Below are 14,847 nucleotides of genomic sequence, written 5' to 3'. Positions count from 1 at the left end.
CTCAAACTCTTATGTCTGGATGATCAGCAGCCTGTGTGTCTGGTGTGTCAGACTTCAAAGAACCACAGAAATCACAAATTCTGTCCAGTAGAAGAAGCTGTGACGGACTATAAGGTATGAAAGTAACTCTGCTCATTTTTGTTTATATGTCTTTTTCTTTTTAAATACGTTTTTTTATTGAATACCAGTCAATCTGTCCATCTATTTTTCTGTATAACGTGTCAGCTTTCCTTTCCCCCATTCACCAGTGGTCAGGACCCCAACATGATCAGCACTGAGTTGGTGTTATTGGGATGATAGATCTTTCTCAGCACTGCAATTGTACTGACATGCTTGCTTTCAGTTTTTTAAAGAAATCTGCTGGGATACCTTTCCATGCTTCTTGTAAACACGTGCCATCATAGAAGTTCATTGCTTTTTACTGCTTCTCAGGAGTCAAAGTAACCCCAAACACATTCATTTGATGTTGAGGTCTGAATTCTGGGGTGGCCAGCCCACTGTTCTGAGAACTTCAGCAGTTTCATTGTCTGAATTTTCAATTCTTTTCTTTTTTTGTCCACTTTTTTCCTCAGTAATGGCTTCTTGAACAGCTACCCATCCTTTCAGACTCATAGCATTGAATTGTCTTCAGTGGAAGGATGGACAGAAACACCATTCAGATCTGAAAAAAAGTGGAGGTTGAATTTCTCCTCTTTTTAAGCCAAACTGTTGTGGTCAATGGCGAGTAATTACATACCGTCAGCTTCTTTTAATGATCAGCAATCATCAGCAAATCAGAGCAAACAACCACACACTTCCTAACTATATATATAACTATATAGTCACCACAAAATTGGCTTCACTGTGGTGATGCTCATAAGAGGCGTGGACCTGTTTTTCTGTAAAGCTGCTTTGTGACAACCTTGTTGTAAAAAGCGCTATATAAATAAACTTGAATTGAATTGAATATTTCAGCAGCCTTTAGATTCAACCTGCTGGCTGAAGTCTGGATGAGATGTGGCATTCCAAGTTCTTCCATTACTCAATATGTAGGCGCGCGGACAGTCTGTCTTATCAAGTGTAATAGGGTCACTAAATATCTTGGCTTTCGGGAAAATGCAAGGTGTTTATGACCCACACATTGGAACCTAGCAATGAGTGCAGCCTGCTTTCAGTCTGTGTATGCCTTCATTCTTTCCTGGTGGTGAGATACCAGCAGTGGAAACACAGCAGTAGAAAAGGGTAGTAGCATGGTGCCACCCATAAAGACACTTGAAGGTGTGGCACAATACACATGCAAAAAGTCAGTGACTGCAGTTTTCTAAGACTGGTTCTGCTGGACAGCTTACTGGATTGTATGTTTATGCACATTCAGTTGCTTCATTGGTAGCAGGGAGGGGTGATCATGACATATTTGCTGTTCTTCCAGGAAACAGTCACAATACTAAAAGGGTTGCCCTGCAGGCTCAAAATATTTGTCTTTTACAGTGGAGCTAGTCAAAGTGGAAGGTCATTGTTTACCTATAGACCCAAGCAACAGTGTTAAATCGACCTACAATGTCCATAGCCACTTTTTGCCATGGTCCACATGGATGAGGTATAGGCTGAGGAAGAGCGGGCTGGAGCTTAATGCCACAGTAATGCCAGGCAAGGGTCTGCAAGACAGACAGTCATGTGGAGCATTCTGGGAGCCTAGGCAATATAATTAAATCAAATGAGTTGAGCAGAATAACATGGCCTATACCCTTAGCAGCCAGCAGGCTGTCAGTGCCTGGTAGTCAGTTTGTAAGGTGCATTGATGCCCCTACCAGTAAGTATGATACCTCTCTAGAACACGTGTGAAGGTGAGGGCTTCTTTTTCCACCAAAGAGAATTTGGGTTTTTAGCACAAAGTATTTGAGAGGTTAACATGACAATCCTTCCATGCAGTCTAAGCCATGGCTCCAAAGTCCAATGGGTGCACACATGTGAAGAGGCATCAAGCCATTCTATTTCCCCAACAACAGTTGATTCAGTTCCTTTGTTACTGAATTCCTAACAGAAAAGGGTAGTCTGGGCAGCTTTTGCTACACAGGGTTTAATGTCTCATTGACTTTGATAATCAAATGAGAATAGACCACAGTTGGAGAAGATGTGGCACGTCACTTTAGCACCAGCACAGGGGCCAGTGGAGCATGGCATCTGTTGGTAAGCAGTTCTCTTTTGCCAGCTATTCTCCCACATAGTTATGATATGCCAATGAGTGGAGATCTATTTGCACAATAGAAAACTCAGCCATAGCTATGATCTAAGAAACATCCAAGCCTTGTAATGTTAGACTTGTATTATAAGCCGGATTGTGGGTTGTGTCAATGGAGTATTCTCTAAACTGATGCTGGTAGATTATGTATGGCAGAATTAATGGCTTTAGTCTGGGCTATAGCTTTGTCAATCTGTGTAGCTGCCACTGCTTTATCCAATAGTATGATGAAGCTCTTATGCTTGATGTTCTCTCATGTATGCATGTTCTCACAGCTGATTATAAATCAATCCCTCAGCTTGATCACCAAACATACTGTAATACTGTTTCGTGTGGTCCCTGAGTCCTGTTGCTGACAGGATGTCAGCATGACATTCCCTGCGTCCTATTGCTGACAGGATGTAGCATGACATTCCCGTATAACATTAGCTTTTAGCGTAAATTAGGTTTTTAAAGCTGCCACAGCTGCATCACAGGTCGTACCTGTGCTGGGCAAGGCCTAGAAAATCTTCTGTCCAACAGTTCCTAGACAGTGAAGCAGAACCAAAGTTCCTTGAGCCTGACCAGAGTATTAATGACCAACAGACAGCAGTAAAGCTTCTGCAGCTACATTAAAAAAGACCCAGTAGGCTCACTGGACTGTAGAGCCTGGCCAGCAAGCACACAGTACATCACTTTATGCATAAAGTCATCAATATTGTTTTATTCTTGGTGAACTCTGCAATAGAGGGCGTCATTCAGAGGGCGTCATTCATGATACTTATCGCAGAGCCAGTCTTTCCCCATAGTTTACCTGTTTAATTCATAAGACCTGGATTCTGTTTGCTGAAATGAACCAATAATTTAGAAACCTTGACTCATCTGGGAGCTACTTGTTTCAGGTTATTAATGAACTGCTGCCCTCTAGAGTAGAAAACACAAAATAAGAATAGATCATCTGACTGACTCCACCTTTTTCAAAGCTCCTCCTCCTCCACAGTTCCTCAAACTCTTGTAGAAAGTGAACCTCATCCTGTCTCCTGATCTTCATTCTGCTTTCACTTCACTCAGAGATGCCAATGAGGAGCTTTTAAACAGTGACTGTATGTGTTTGTTTCTGGCTGTGTGATTCTGAAAGGAGCTAAACCTCACTCAGTGGGTTGAAGGGCTACGGTGGCTGATTCTCCACTGAGCTGCTCTGATCATTATAGACGTCCTGAAAAAGAAAGTGGAGTTTGGACTGAAGGAGCCGTTACAGAGAAACAGCACAGCAGCAGTTGGAGGAAATGGCTGCTAGAAACCCTCTTGCAGAAGAAGAGCTTTCATGTCCTGTGTGCTGTGACATCTTCAGGGATCCTGTTGTTCTGTCGTGCAGCCACAGTGTGTGTAGAACCTGCCTGCAGAAGTTCTGGGAAACTAAGGGGTCTCGAGAATGTCCAGTTTGTAGAAGCTCCTCTAAAGATTCTCCTCCTATTAATCTTGCACTGAAGAACCTTTGTGAAGCTTTTCTAGAGAGCAGGAGCCAGAGATCTTCAGCAGGGTCTGAGGTGCTCTGCGTTCTGCACAATGAGAAACTGAAATTCTTCTGTCTGGATGATCAGCAGCCTGTGTGTGTGGTGTGTCAGACTTCAAAGAACCACAGAAATCACAAATTCTGTCCAGTAGATGAAGCTGTGACTGAGTTTAAGGTAGGACACGTCTAATATTTTGAAATGTTAAATGTAACAAACTAATAGTCTGAATCAGTTCAGTACCAGATCAGCTTGTTATGTGTGCTAAAGGTAAAGGCAGTCAGTGGGTGTGGTTTCAGGCCAAACAGCACGAGTGAATTATCAGTCAGAAAAATGCTCTGTTGTTAAATTCATTATGACGGTCAATGTAAAATGTAAACTTACAGAAATACAGAATTACTCTCCACTGGACACACATGAAAAAGTCTCTTCTAGTTCTGAAGCAGAGAGTAAAATTGCTGTTATTCTCTATACAACTGTAGTTTGTAGGACAACTATTACATTTAAACAGCTAAACTGATGGTGGAAGGAGGGGGACGGTGGAAGGAGGAAGAGGAAGAGGAAGAGAGACAGGAAGAGGAAGAGAACAGGAAGACGCTATGCTGTAGTAACGCAGACCTCAACGCGAACCTCGGCAGTATTGAGCAAGGCAGCAAGTCAGTAAACTATAAACTACATGGATTATTTTTCTTAGCCAACATAGTTATATAACAACTTTAAAAGCTATAAAATTTATATTAATAAGTTACTCACTACCGGAAGTACACTGGAGGACGGTGAAGAAGATCTGGACAGTCTGCAAGCTTACATCGACGAGTGTTTCGACCGAGTCGTAATGGGAAAACCAACCAAAACCCCGTCCAGCAGCAAAGGAGCTCCATCCACCAAGAGGAGTCGCCCAGAAGATTCACCAGGGGCTTCTTCTCAGTCCAGCGAAATGGCGGACATTTTGGAGTCCATTGATAAGAAGCTGTCCAGTTTCGACGCTCGCCTCTCCATTTTGGAAATTCTTCACAAGGAGGTTCAGGCTCTCCGGGAGTCGGTAGAGTTCAGCCAACAGCAGGTGGAAGCACTGGCTGTGGAGAACGCCGCTCTCAGAGAGTCGGTGAATTCCCTCACCAAGGGAATGACCCGGCTCTCGGAGGAGAATAAAAAAATCAGGGAAGCCGTCACCGAGCTCCAGGCCCGCAGCATGAGGGATAACCTCGTGTTTTCGGGTCTACCGGAGAAATCGGAAGAAAACCCGGAAACGACAGTGAAGGAGTTTTTGCAGACCTACCTGAAGCTCCCGGAGGACACCGTAAAAACCATCAACTTCGATCGTGTCCACCGTACAGGAGCTAAGCGACCCGGGGCACACAGACCCAGACCAATCGTAGCCAAATTCGAACGTTTCAAGCAGAAAGAGCTGGTGAAGAGCCGCGGACGGGAGCTGAGAGGAACGGACTTCAGCGTCAACGATCAGTTTCCTAAAGAGATCCTGGAGCGACGCAAAATCCTGTTCCCTCTCCAGAAAAAACATATCCAAGAAGGTTGACGAGCTCAGGTGGACAAACTCTATATAAACGGACAGCTCTATCGCGACCAGGAAACCACGCAATGGCTATACTGATCAGGTGACCTGTGTACACAAACGCCTTTTTTCTCTTCTTTTTTTTTTTTTACATGTTTGTATATAATAATTAATGCCGGTTCAGTCAGCATAGTGGACTTTATGTTAAGTAATTATTATTATTTTTCTTTTATTTTTATTTTTTTTTTATTTTTTTTTTTTTTCATTCTTTTGTTATATTTGTCACTTTGGAGCACCCTTTCCTTTTCTTTCTGCGCCCAACATGTTTGCTACACAACACACACAATGCTATACAGGACACACAACATGCAATGTACACTCACACACACATCCATACACACACACACATCTTCAGTGAGCACACAACACTTTCTCGATTAATCTCAATATGAGCACACTGAGGTTTGTTTCATGGAATGTGTGTGGAGTTGGTTCAAGGAAGAAGAAGGTGAAAATTATTAACCGGTTAAACGACTTACAGGCTGACATTGTGTTCCTACAGGAGACACATGTGTCCAGAACATCTGCACACACACTCTCCTCTTCACAGTTTCCTCATATGTACTCAGCCTGTTACAACTCTAAACAAAGAGGTGTAGCTATATTAATTAACAAAAGGATAAACTATTAGAAACACGATATCAGACCCCGAAGGCAGATTTATAATACTTAATCTATCTATTCAGAATATAGATTTATGTATTGCCAGTATATATGGACCAAATGTTGATGATCCCTCCTTCTTTCATACCTTCTTCACCTCACTTGCTGATCACTCTGACACCACACTTGTAATAGGAGGGGACTTCAACCTGGTACTTAATGCAGAGATTGACAGGCTTAGTACAGCAGTGAGTCAAAGAAACTGGCGGTCTGCAGACATTCTTAAACAATACATGAAGGATTTTGGTCTTTGCGATGCTTGGCGCTCACATCACCCCACCCTGAGAGATTATAGTTTTTTCTCACAAGTACATCACTCCCACTCCCGCTTGGATTACTTTTTAGTCAGTAGCTCCATGATGACGGAAATCACAGACACTCAGATACATCCTATCACTATTAGTGATCACGCACCTGTATCTATGTCTCTGACACAGAAACGAGTTACACCACCAACTAGGAACTGGAGATTTAATACATCATTACTTAAAGAACAAGATTTCATTAATTATTTTAAACGAGAGTGGGCTATATAGCATTCTATATAGTGTTCTATATATTAGAACAAAATAAATGGAAATATCGCCATGTGTTCTATGGGAAGCAGGAAAGGCAGTAATGCGGGGTAAAATAATTTCTTACTGCGCACATAAGAAAAATAAAGAAAAAACACTTATATTAGAATTGGAACAGAAAATGAAATCTTTAGAAAATACCTATGCTGCATCACCACAAGAAAATATAATTAACAGCCTGAGGAAACTTAAATTGGAATTAAATGAAATGCTTGATAAGAAGACACAATTTATGTTGCAGAGGTTGCGATTGGAAAACTTTGACCATGGAAATAAATCTGGAAAATTCCTGGCCAATCAGTTAAAACTGAATAAAGAAAAAACAGCTATTCACTCTATTAAAGACTCGGTCGGTAATATTACTCATGACCCACAACAAATAAATAACTCCTTTAAAGACTTTTATGAAGCCTTATACTCATCACAGATTAATCCATCTGATGCTGAAATTGAAGAATTTCTTAATGACATAAATCTTCCTAAATTAGATGAGGATCAGATTACAACTCTTGATTCACCGTTTTCATCATCTGAATTCTATAAGGCAATACAGCACCTTCCAAATAATAAAGCCCCAGGCCCAGACGGGTTCCCAGCAGAATTCTATAAAGAATTCTGGCCTGTGTTAGAACCTACTTTTTCAGGATGGTGACTCAAATCAAGAATAACCACACAATCTCTCCAAACATGAACTCGGCCAACATTAGCCTGCTTCTTAAATCAGGCAAAGACCCAACACTTCCATCTAGCTATCGCCCAATCTCTCTTATTAATGTAGACCTTAAAATTATTTGCAAAGTTCTCGCAAGAAGATTAGAAAAAATCACTCCATCTATTATACATTCGGACCAAACAGGTTTTATCAAGGGCCGGCACTCGGCCGATAACACACGCCGACTAATAAATATAATAGACTACTGTTCCATTAACAAATTAGAAAAAAGAGTCGTCTCTTTAGATGCAGAGAAAGCATTCGACAGGGTAAATTGGAAATTTTTGTTAGCAGTTCTACATAAATTTGGATTTGGCCCCTCCTTTATAAACTGGATCGAAACATTATACAGCTCTCCAAATGCACGGGTTAGGACAAATGATCTTATCTCACAAAGCTTCAGTCTGCAGAGGGGAACTAGACAAGGTTGCCCACTCTCTCCCTCAATGTTTATCATCTTCATTGAGCCACTAGCAGCAAAAATCCGACAGAATGTAAATATCAAAGGAATCCAAACAGAAAATACAGACCATAAAATAAGCCTTTATGCGGATGATGTATTACTTTTCCTCGGGAACTCACAAGCCGCTCTTCTAAAGACAATCACACTTATAGATAAGTTCTCATCTGTATCAGATTACTCCATTAATTGGAGTAAATCAACAGTTTTGCCTCTGAATTGTAAATTTCAGAACATCATAACTACATCACTACAGTCGGGCAACATTAGATATCTAGGTATAAATTTTTCTCCCAGGCTGTTAGATGTGGTACGACTGAACCATATTCCTCTACTAACAACAATAGAGGACGATCTCAAACGTTGGAACTCTCTACCTATATCTCTCATGGGGAGAGTTGCCACAATAAAAATGATGATTCTGCCTAAAGTAAATTATCTGTTCTTAATGATCCCTAATAAACCTTCTATTGCTTGGTTTAAGTCGCTAGACTCATATATTTCTAAATTTTTATGGAAAAGTAAAACATCTAGAATAAGTTTGAAGACTTTACAAAAGCTAAAATGCGGCGGTGGTCTAGAACTACCAAATTTTTATCACTATTTTTTAGCTAATAGACTACAGTATGTTTCAAGGTGGATGAAATCAAACCGCTCAGACAGTCCATGGCTGGATCTGGAACAAACACTCTGTGGGAAATTGAAAATATCTGACTTACCTTTCATTAGCTCCAGCATTAAACATTACAACTGCTTTAAAAGCCTTACAATAAGCACCACCCTGATAGCCTGGTGGGAATTCTTAAAGATGGCTAAGTCTTCACTAATCCCTTGTAAATTGACACCCATTTGGAACAATCCCGATATATGTCGGAAAAAGACAGTACTGAATTTTTCAGAATGGCAAGAAAAAGGAATAAATAATTTAGAACATGTTATTCATGATGGGACCTTTATTTCATTTGAAGATCTTATTTTAAAATATGAAATTAGCAGTAGCAAATTTCTGGAATATCACCAATTGAGGTCCATCATACAGGCAAGATTTAATCTAAATAATCTAAATCTAGAAATCCCTGTGTGGATAACAGACTTTCTAAACCTCTATACCCCTAAACTGTTATCAAAAATATACAAGTTATTATTAAAAATTAATGATTCAATATCCCTTCCAATTACAAAATGGGAGAGAGATCTTTCCATCATCCCGGATGAAAATTTCTGGACACAGATATGTCTAAACACTTTTAAAATGACTAAAAATCCAAATTTACAACTTATACAATACAAAACTCTCCATAGAATACATTATACAGGGCACAGAATGTTCCAAATGGGCCTCAGAGAAACAAATATATGCACTAACTGCACAGGTAATTATACTGAAAATTATATGCATGCTATATGGTCTTGCATGCCTGTTCAGAGATTTTGGCAGACAATATGTGAAGACTTATCCACATGGTTCCATTGTGATGTCCAAGTCTCACCTCATTCAAGTGAATTAAACATAGAAACGAATATATCACATATAGTTCTTACTGCCTTATGCATCGCCAAGAAAACTATCCTCATGAAGTGGAAATCAAAAAATTATTTATGTATCACTCACTACAGAAACCTACTTCTAGACCACATTAGTCTGGAAAGAATGTCTGCTACCACTAAAAATCAATTGACTACATTTGAATCCCTCTGGTCCCCACTGATCAGCTCCATCACGTGATGGGGGTAACCGGCTGTAGTCTTGTCTTGTGGTGTACCCAGCAGGTGGCTGGGGGTGGGCAGGGGGTCCTCTCACACCCCAGTTTGGTGCACCCTGCCTGGTGGGGGGACTGGCCGGTCGTTCGGGGCCGGAGTGGCAGCCTCCCCCTGCCGGGGGTCAGCCGGTCTCGGCCGCCTGGGGCCTCGGGGGCCGCATGCTCGGCTCATGCTGGGGATGTTGGCCTGCCGGGGGGGTGGGCTGCTCATTGCCTCTGGCTCTCCGGTCACTTGCCCTTTGTCTGTGGGCACTCTGTCTGGGGCCTCCATTCTTCGTCCTCTGGGGCTTGCACGCGGTGGCCGTCGGAGCGTGTGGCCTCAGGTCTCCTGAGTTCCTAATGAGCTGTGGATGGTCCGGGTCCCCCGGGTCCTTCCCTATCTGTCTCTGGACCACGGGAGCATGGTTGTGGCTTCTTGCCCTCATTGCTGAGCACGCTCCATGACACGTGACACGTGGACGCGTATACACACATATACACATTGCTGCAAACAGTAGAATTGTGTGTGGTGGGTGGGTGTATATTTATATATGCATATGTATAGATATGTAAACATGTGTATGTATGTAGCAGCAAATAGTAGAATTATGTCTGGGTGTATATATGTATATGTATATGTATAGATATGTGAATATGTATATGTATGTATATCTGTATAATTGTTTTTTTTCCCTTCTCTTTTTTTTTATATTACTTACTTACTTATTTATTTATTTATTTTTATTTAGTTATCTGTTTATTTACTTATTTTATTTGTTTTTTCTCATTCTTTCTTTTTTGTTTCTTTTATTTTTTTATTTTAATTTTTTTTTCTATTTCTTTATTTACTTATTTAATTATCATTATTATGATTTATTATTATTATTATTATCTTTTTTTTTTTCCCTCCCTTCTTCTCTTTCTTTCCTGTCCTCTTTTTTTAATGCCTGTCAGGCCTGGCCAAACAAATAAAATACAAACTTTAACAAGAATAGGCTTTAGTAACCTATAGAACTTTTCTTGTGAGAACAAATATGTTTGGTACCATTCCGATTGCAAAAATTGCCAGACATGACAGGTTTAAAAAAAAAAAAAAACAGCTAAACTGATCACTCATCACTCATTTAGACGTCACTCATCTGAACTGTTGTCTGATTCCAGGATAAACTCAAGTCTGCTTTGGAGCCTCTACATGAGAATCTGAGAGTCTTAGAGGAAGTTAAACGAGACTATGACCAAACAGCCGCCCACATTAAGGTGAAACATCATCTTGAACTTTTAAACATATTGCTGAGGTCATGTTTCTGATGAGGGTCCACTTCTCCTGTAGGTGGTAAACGCTTGTAGATCATCTGTTAGAGTTTGTGTTTCCTAATCGTCTCTCATTCCAGACGCAGGCCCAGCACACAGAGAGGCAGATAAAGGAGGAGTTTGAGAAGCTTCACCAGTTTCTAAGAGATGAAGAAGCAGCAAGGATAGCTGCACTGAAGGAGGAAGAGGAGCAGAAGAGTCAGATGATGAGGAGGAAGATTGAAGAGATGAATGGAGAAATCTCAGCTCTTTCAGACACAATCGGGAACATAGAGAAGGAGATGGAGGCTGAGGACGTTCCGTTCTTACAGGTAAGAAACACTTATTTGTTACGTGATAGTTCAAAGAATGGATCAGATCAAAGAGTTTTAGTGTAAAGGAGGAAGATTATGAAGATCCCCCCACCCCCCACTCTGCCGTTGTATAATATTGAATTTTTGCTTATTTTTTATCTCCCTCTTAGAACTTTGAGGTCACATTGAACCAGTAAGTAATAGTTATTCTACCATTTTGGTCAGATTTTTTAAATGAAATGGTCAAATCTGTATTTTTGGAAAAATGAAAGTATTTCAATAACATTATAGTAGCTATGGTTATTATTATTTAAATGACAAAAGCAATAGGGATATAAATGTATTATATATTTATGATACTTTCTTATATTTTCAGAGCTCAGATCACACCAAAGGATCCAGAGAAGATATCAGGAGTTCTGATCAATGTTGCTAAACACCTTTCCAACCTAAAGTTCAGAGTGTGGGAGAACATGCAGGAGGTTCTCCAGTACAGTAAGTTCTGTTTCTCTTTGAGCTGATCTACCAGATAGTTTGCTTCCAGACATAGAGAATGTTGTACCTTTATTAAGAATGGGTCACAGAGTAAGAGTAAGTAATAAGTGCATATATGACATATTTTTTATCTCCTTCTTAGAACATAAGTCATGTCCAGGTCTGTGTGCATGTAAAAAGTTTTCATTTAGTATGTGTTCTGACTGCATTAGAGGTGTGACTAGATCCAGGCCATTGGATATAGTCCTGAACAATTGTTTTTTTTTTTTTTTCCCAGGCTTGAGATGGGTTTACAATTAATTGGCCTACTTAACAAAGTTACTAGAGAGACAGATGGTTAAAACAGAGCTGTAGATGGTTATGCAAAGGTTTAACATGCCAGCTATGTCAAACATTGGCTGTTTGACCCTAGTCAAATAACCACAAGCTTATTTTACCAACTACCAATGAACAGCAAATATAATGACATAGCCTATCGCAAACAGAAGTCCCTATAGAGGCTGTGTTAACATACTTTCACTTCAACAAACTGCAAACATTTGTATTGAACTCTTGTATCATTTTCAGAACTTGAATTGAACATAATGCCCCACAGCTTGACTTTATAAATGATCAAGCTTTAACCCACTAGAACTAAACCACAAACTTAGCGTTTCATTGTGTTTCATTGTGTTCTCTCTCCTCAGCCCCTGTTACTCTGGACCCCAACACTGCACATCCACACCTCCACCTGTCTGATGATCTATCTGCTGTAGAATTTAGAAAGCAGGGACTATCACTCCCTGATAATCCAGAGAGATTTGATAAGTACGTGTGTGTTCTGGGTTCTGAGAGTTTTGACTCAGGCACTCACTGCTGGGATGTTGAGGTTGGAGACAGTGAAAACTGGGAACTAGGTGTGATCACAGAGTCTAGAACAAGAAAAGGACACTCTTTCAGGGATTCAGTTTGGAGTCTGGAGTACAGTCAAAGCAGTGGTACATTTTTCATATGTGGCCCAAGCGAGCCAGATCACTGTGCTTCATCTAAAGAGAAGCTGCAGAGGGTCAGAGTGGAGCTGGACTGGGACAGGGGGAAAGTGACCTTCACTGACCTTACAAACTGTACACAATTGCACACAATTACAGACACATTCACTAAGAGGGTTTTACCATTTTTCTGTAACTGGGATATCTGTCCTCTGAGGATCTTACCAGTAAAGACATCAATAATGGTGGAACAGCACAGTGCAGGTTAAAGTCAGAGTAAAATGTATTTTTTCTATAGTAACATGACACACATATATATATATATATATATATATATACACACACACACACATTATATACACATAACAAAACAAAAAAAAACCTTACATATGTCTAACATCACATAGTGTATTATTTATGTATGTATTTAAGACAACAAATATAACAATAATTTAAAATTGTATCCGCATTTAATGGCTTGATAGCAGAAGGAATAAAAGACTTGGAATAGCGATTTGTTCTACTGAAGGGTGTAATATAACGCATTACAGTAAATTCGCTGGACAAAATGTGATCAGATTGAGTGATAATTCCTTTTGCTTTCTGGGCCACTTGTTTCTCCCACAGGGAGACCAGATATCTTTGTCGGACTCCAATTATCTTTGCACACCCTTTAGGCTATTCTTGTCCCTCACCGACAGCCCATTAAACCAACAAATAAATGAGAAAGTTAAAACAACTTCAATAAATAACTGGTAGAAACTGCACAACACTGTATGACAAACATGAAAAGAATTCAGCTCATGCAGTAAGTGGGCACTTTGTTGATCGTTCTTAACAACCAGCTCTGTATTCGCATTAAATTTAAGCTGGGAGTCGAATACTGTCCCTAAGTACTTATATAACCATTCCACAAAGCTACTCAGTTTTCCAGTATGTCTGAAAAATGTTAAAACCTACAGTATCAAATGCAGCACTAAGATCAAGAAACTCTAGCATAGATATTTTGCCAGCATCTGTGTTCACACAAATCTCATTTAAGACTGTTAAGGACAGCTTCTGTGCCAAGATGATGTATACTGTGCTGTAGGCAGTTTATACAACCTGTGAATTGTTTACTTATTTAGAAATTATGTATTTTTATCTTCTTCTTAATTATCTTCCTTTCTATCTCAGAGCAGTAACACTGTTAGTTAATTCTCTTGAGTAATCTAACTAACTATTACCTCATATTTCCCTTTTTTAATCATGTTTTCTCTCTCTGACAACTAGGAGTGTTTAGTTATGCTGTCATGATTGGCCCCTCCCACTCATCCATGTGCTTGTGTTTTGGTTTTGGTCTGGCTTTTGTTTCGATTCCTTCCCGATCCTGCCCCCTTATTTACAGACCCTGCCCTTGATTGTTTTCACCTGTTACCCTTTTGTTAAACACCTGTATCTTGTTACCTGTCCCTGTATTTAAGATTGTGTTTTCTCTAAGCTCTTGCTGGTCTTTGTTTGAAGTGTATAGATTGTATTGTTTTAATCGCTTGGTATTTGTTATTTTGACCTCTGTTGTTAGTTGATCCTGTGTACCTTTACGTTATGTCTGTCCCTCCTTTTCTCCGTGTTGGCTCTGTGACCCTGGACTGTCTTGACCGTGACTCTGGATTTGCCCCTAATAAATCTCGCTTCTCTCAGCATCCGTCCACTCCCACACGTTACATATGCACATTAAATGATTTAGTAAACAAATGCAGTAGAACATATGTATATATACCATTTCCAAAAAAGTTGGGACGCTGTACTAAGTGTAAATGAAAGTACAATGCAATGATATGTAAATAATGTAAACAATATTTTTAAGGAAAATACTCCAAAGACAACATATACAATTTTGAAACTGAGAAATTTTATTGTTTTTTGAAAATGATATGCCCATTTTGAATTTAATGTCAACAACATCTTGCAAAAAAGCTGGGACAGGGATATGTTTACCACTGTGTTTCATCACTTCTTTTAACACCACTCTGTAAGTGTTTGGGAACTGAGGAGACTCTGCTGTAGTTTTGAAATTGAAATGTTTTCTCATTCTTGTTTGATACAGGAGCACAACAATCAGCTGCTCAACAGTTCAGAGTCTCCTTTGTCATATTTTTCATTAAACAATGTGGTAAAAGTTATCAGTGGTGACAGGTCTGGACTGCAGACAGGCCAGTTTAGTGCCCAGACTCTTTTAATACGGGGCAATGCTGCAGTAATACATGTAGAATGGGGTTTGACATCGTCTTCCTGAAATAATCAATACCTTCCCTGAAAAAGACGTTGTCTGGATGGCAGCATATGTTGCCAAAACATGTATATATCATTC

General features: G+C 39.9%; 1 protein-coding gene across 1 annotated transcript; it reads left to right on the top strand.

Annotated features, from left to right (window-relative positions):
* The first annotated feature begins 3,197 nt into the window (after positions 1–3,197).
* LOC108414536 (nuclear factor 7, brain-like) lies at positions 3,198–14,333 on the top strand. Its single transcript, XM_037541423.1, has 6 exons — positions 3,198–3,885; positions 10,592–10,687; positions 10,822–11,052; positions 11,205–11,227; positions 11,411–11,529; positions 12,216–14,333. The coding sequence occupies exons 1-6, from the start codon at positions 3,484–3,486 to the stop codon at positions 12,764–12,766; spliced, it is 1,422 nt and encodes a 473-aa protein (XP_037397320.1). The 5' UTR covers positions 3,198–3,483; the 3' UTR covers positions 12,767–14,333.
* The last annotated feature ends 514 nt before the right edge of the window (positions 14,334–14,847 follow it).

The sequence above is a fragment of the Pygocentrus nattereri genome, chromosome 9 (assembly GCF_015220715.1).
Source record: "Pygocentrus nattereri isolate fPygNat1 chromosome 9, fPygNat1.pri, whole genome shotgun sequence".
NCBI lineage: Eukaryota > Metazoa > Chordata > Actinopteri > Characiformes > Serrasalmidae > Pygocentrus > Pygocentrus nattereri.
This window is presented reverse-complemented; position numbering and strand designations above follow the sequence as displayed.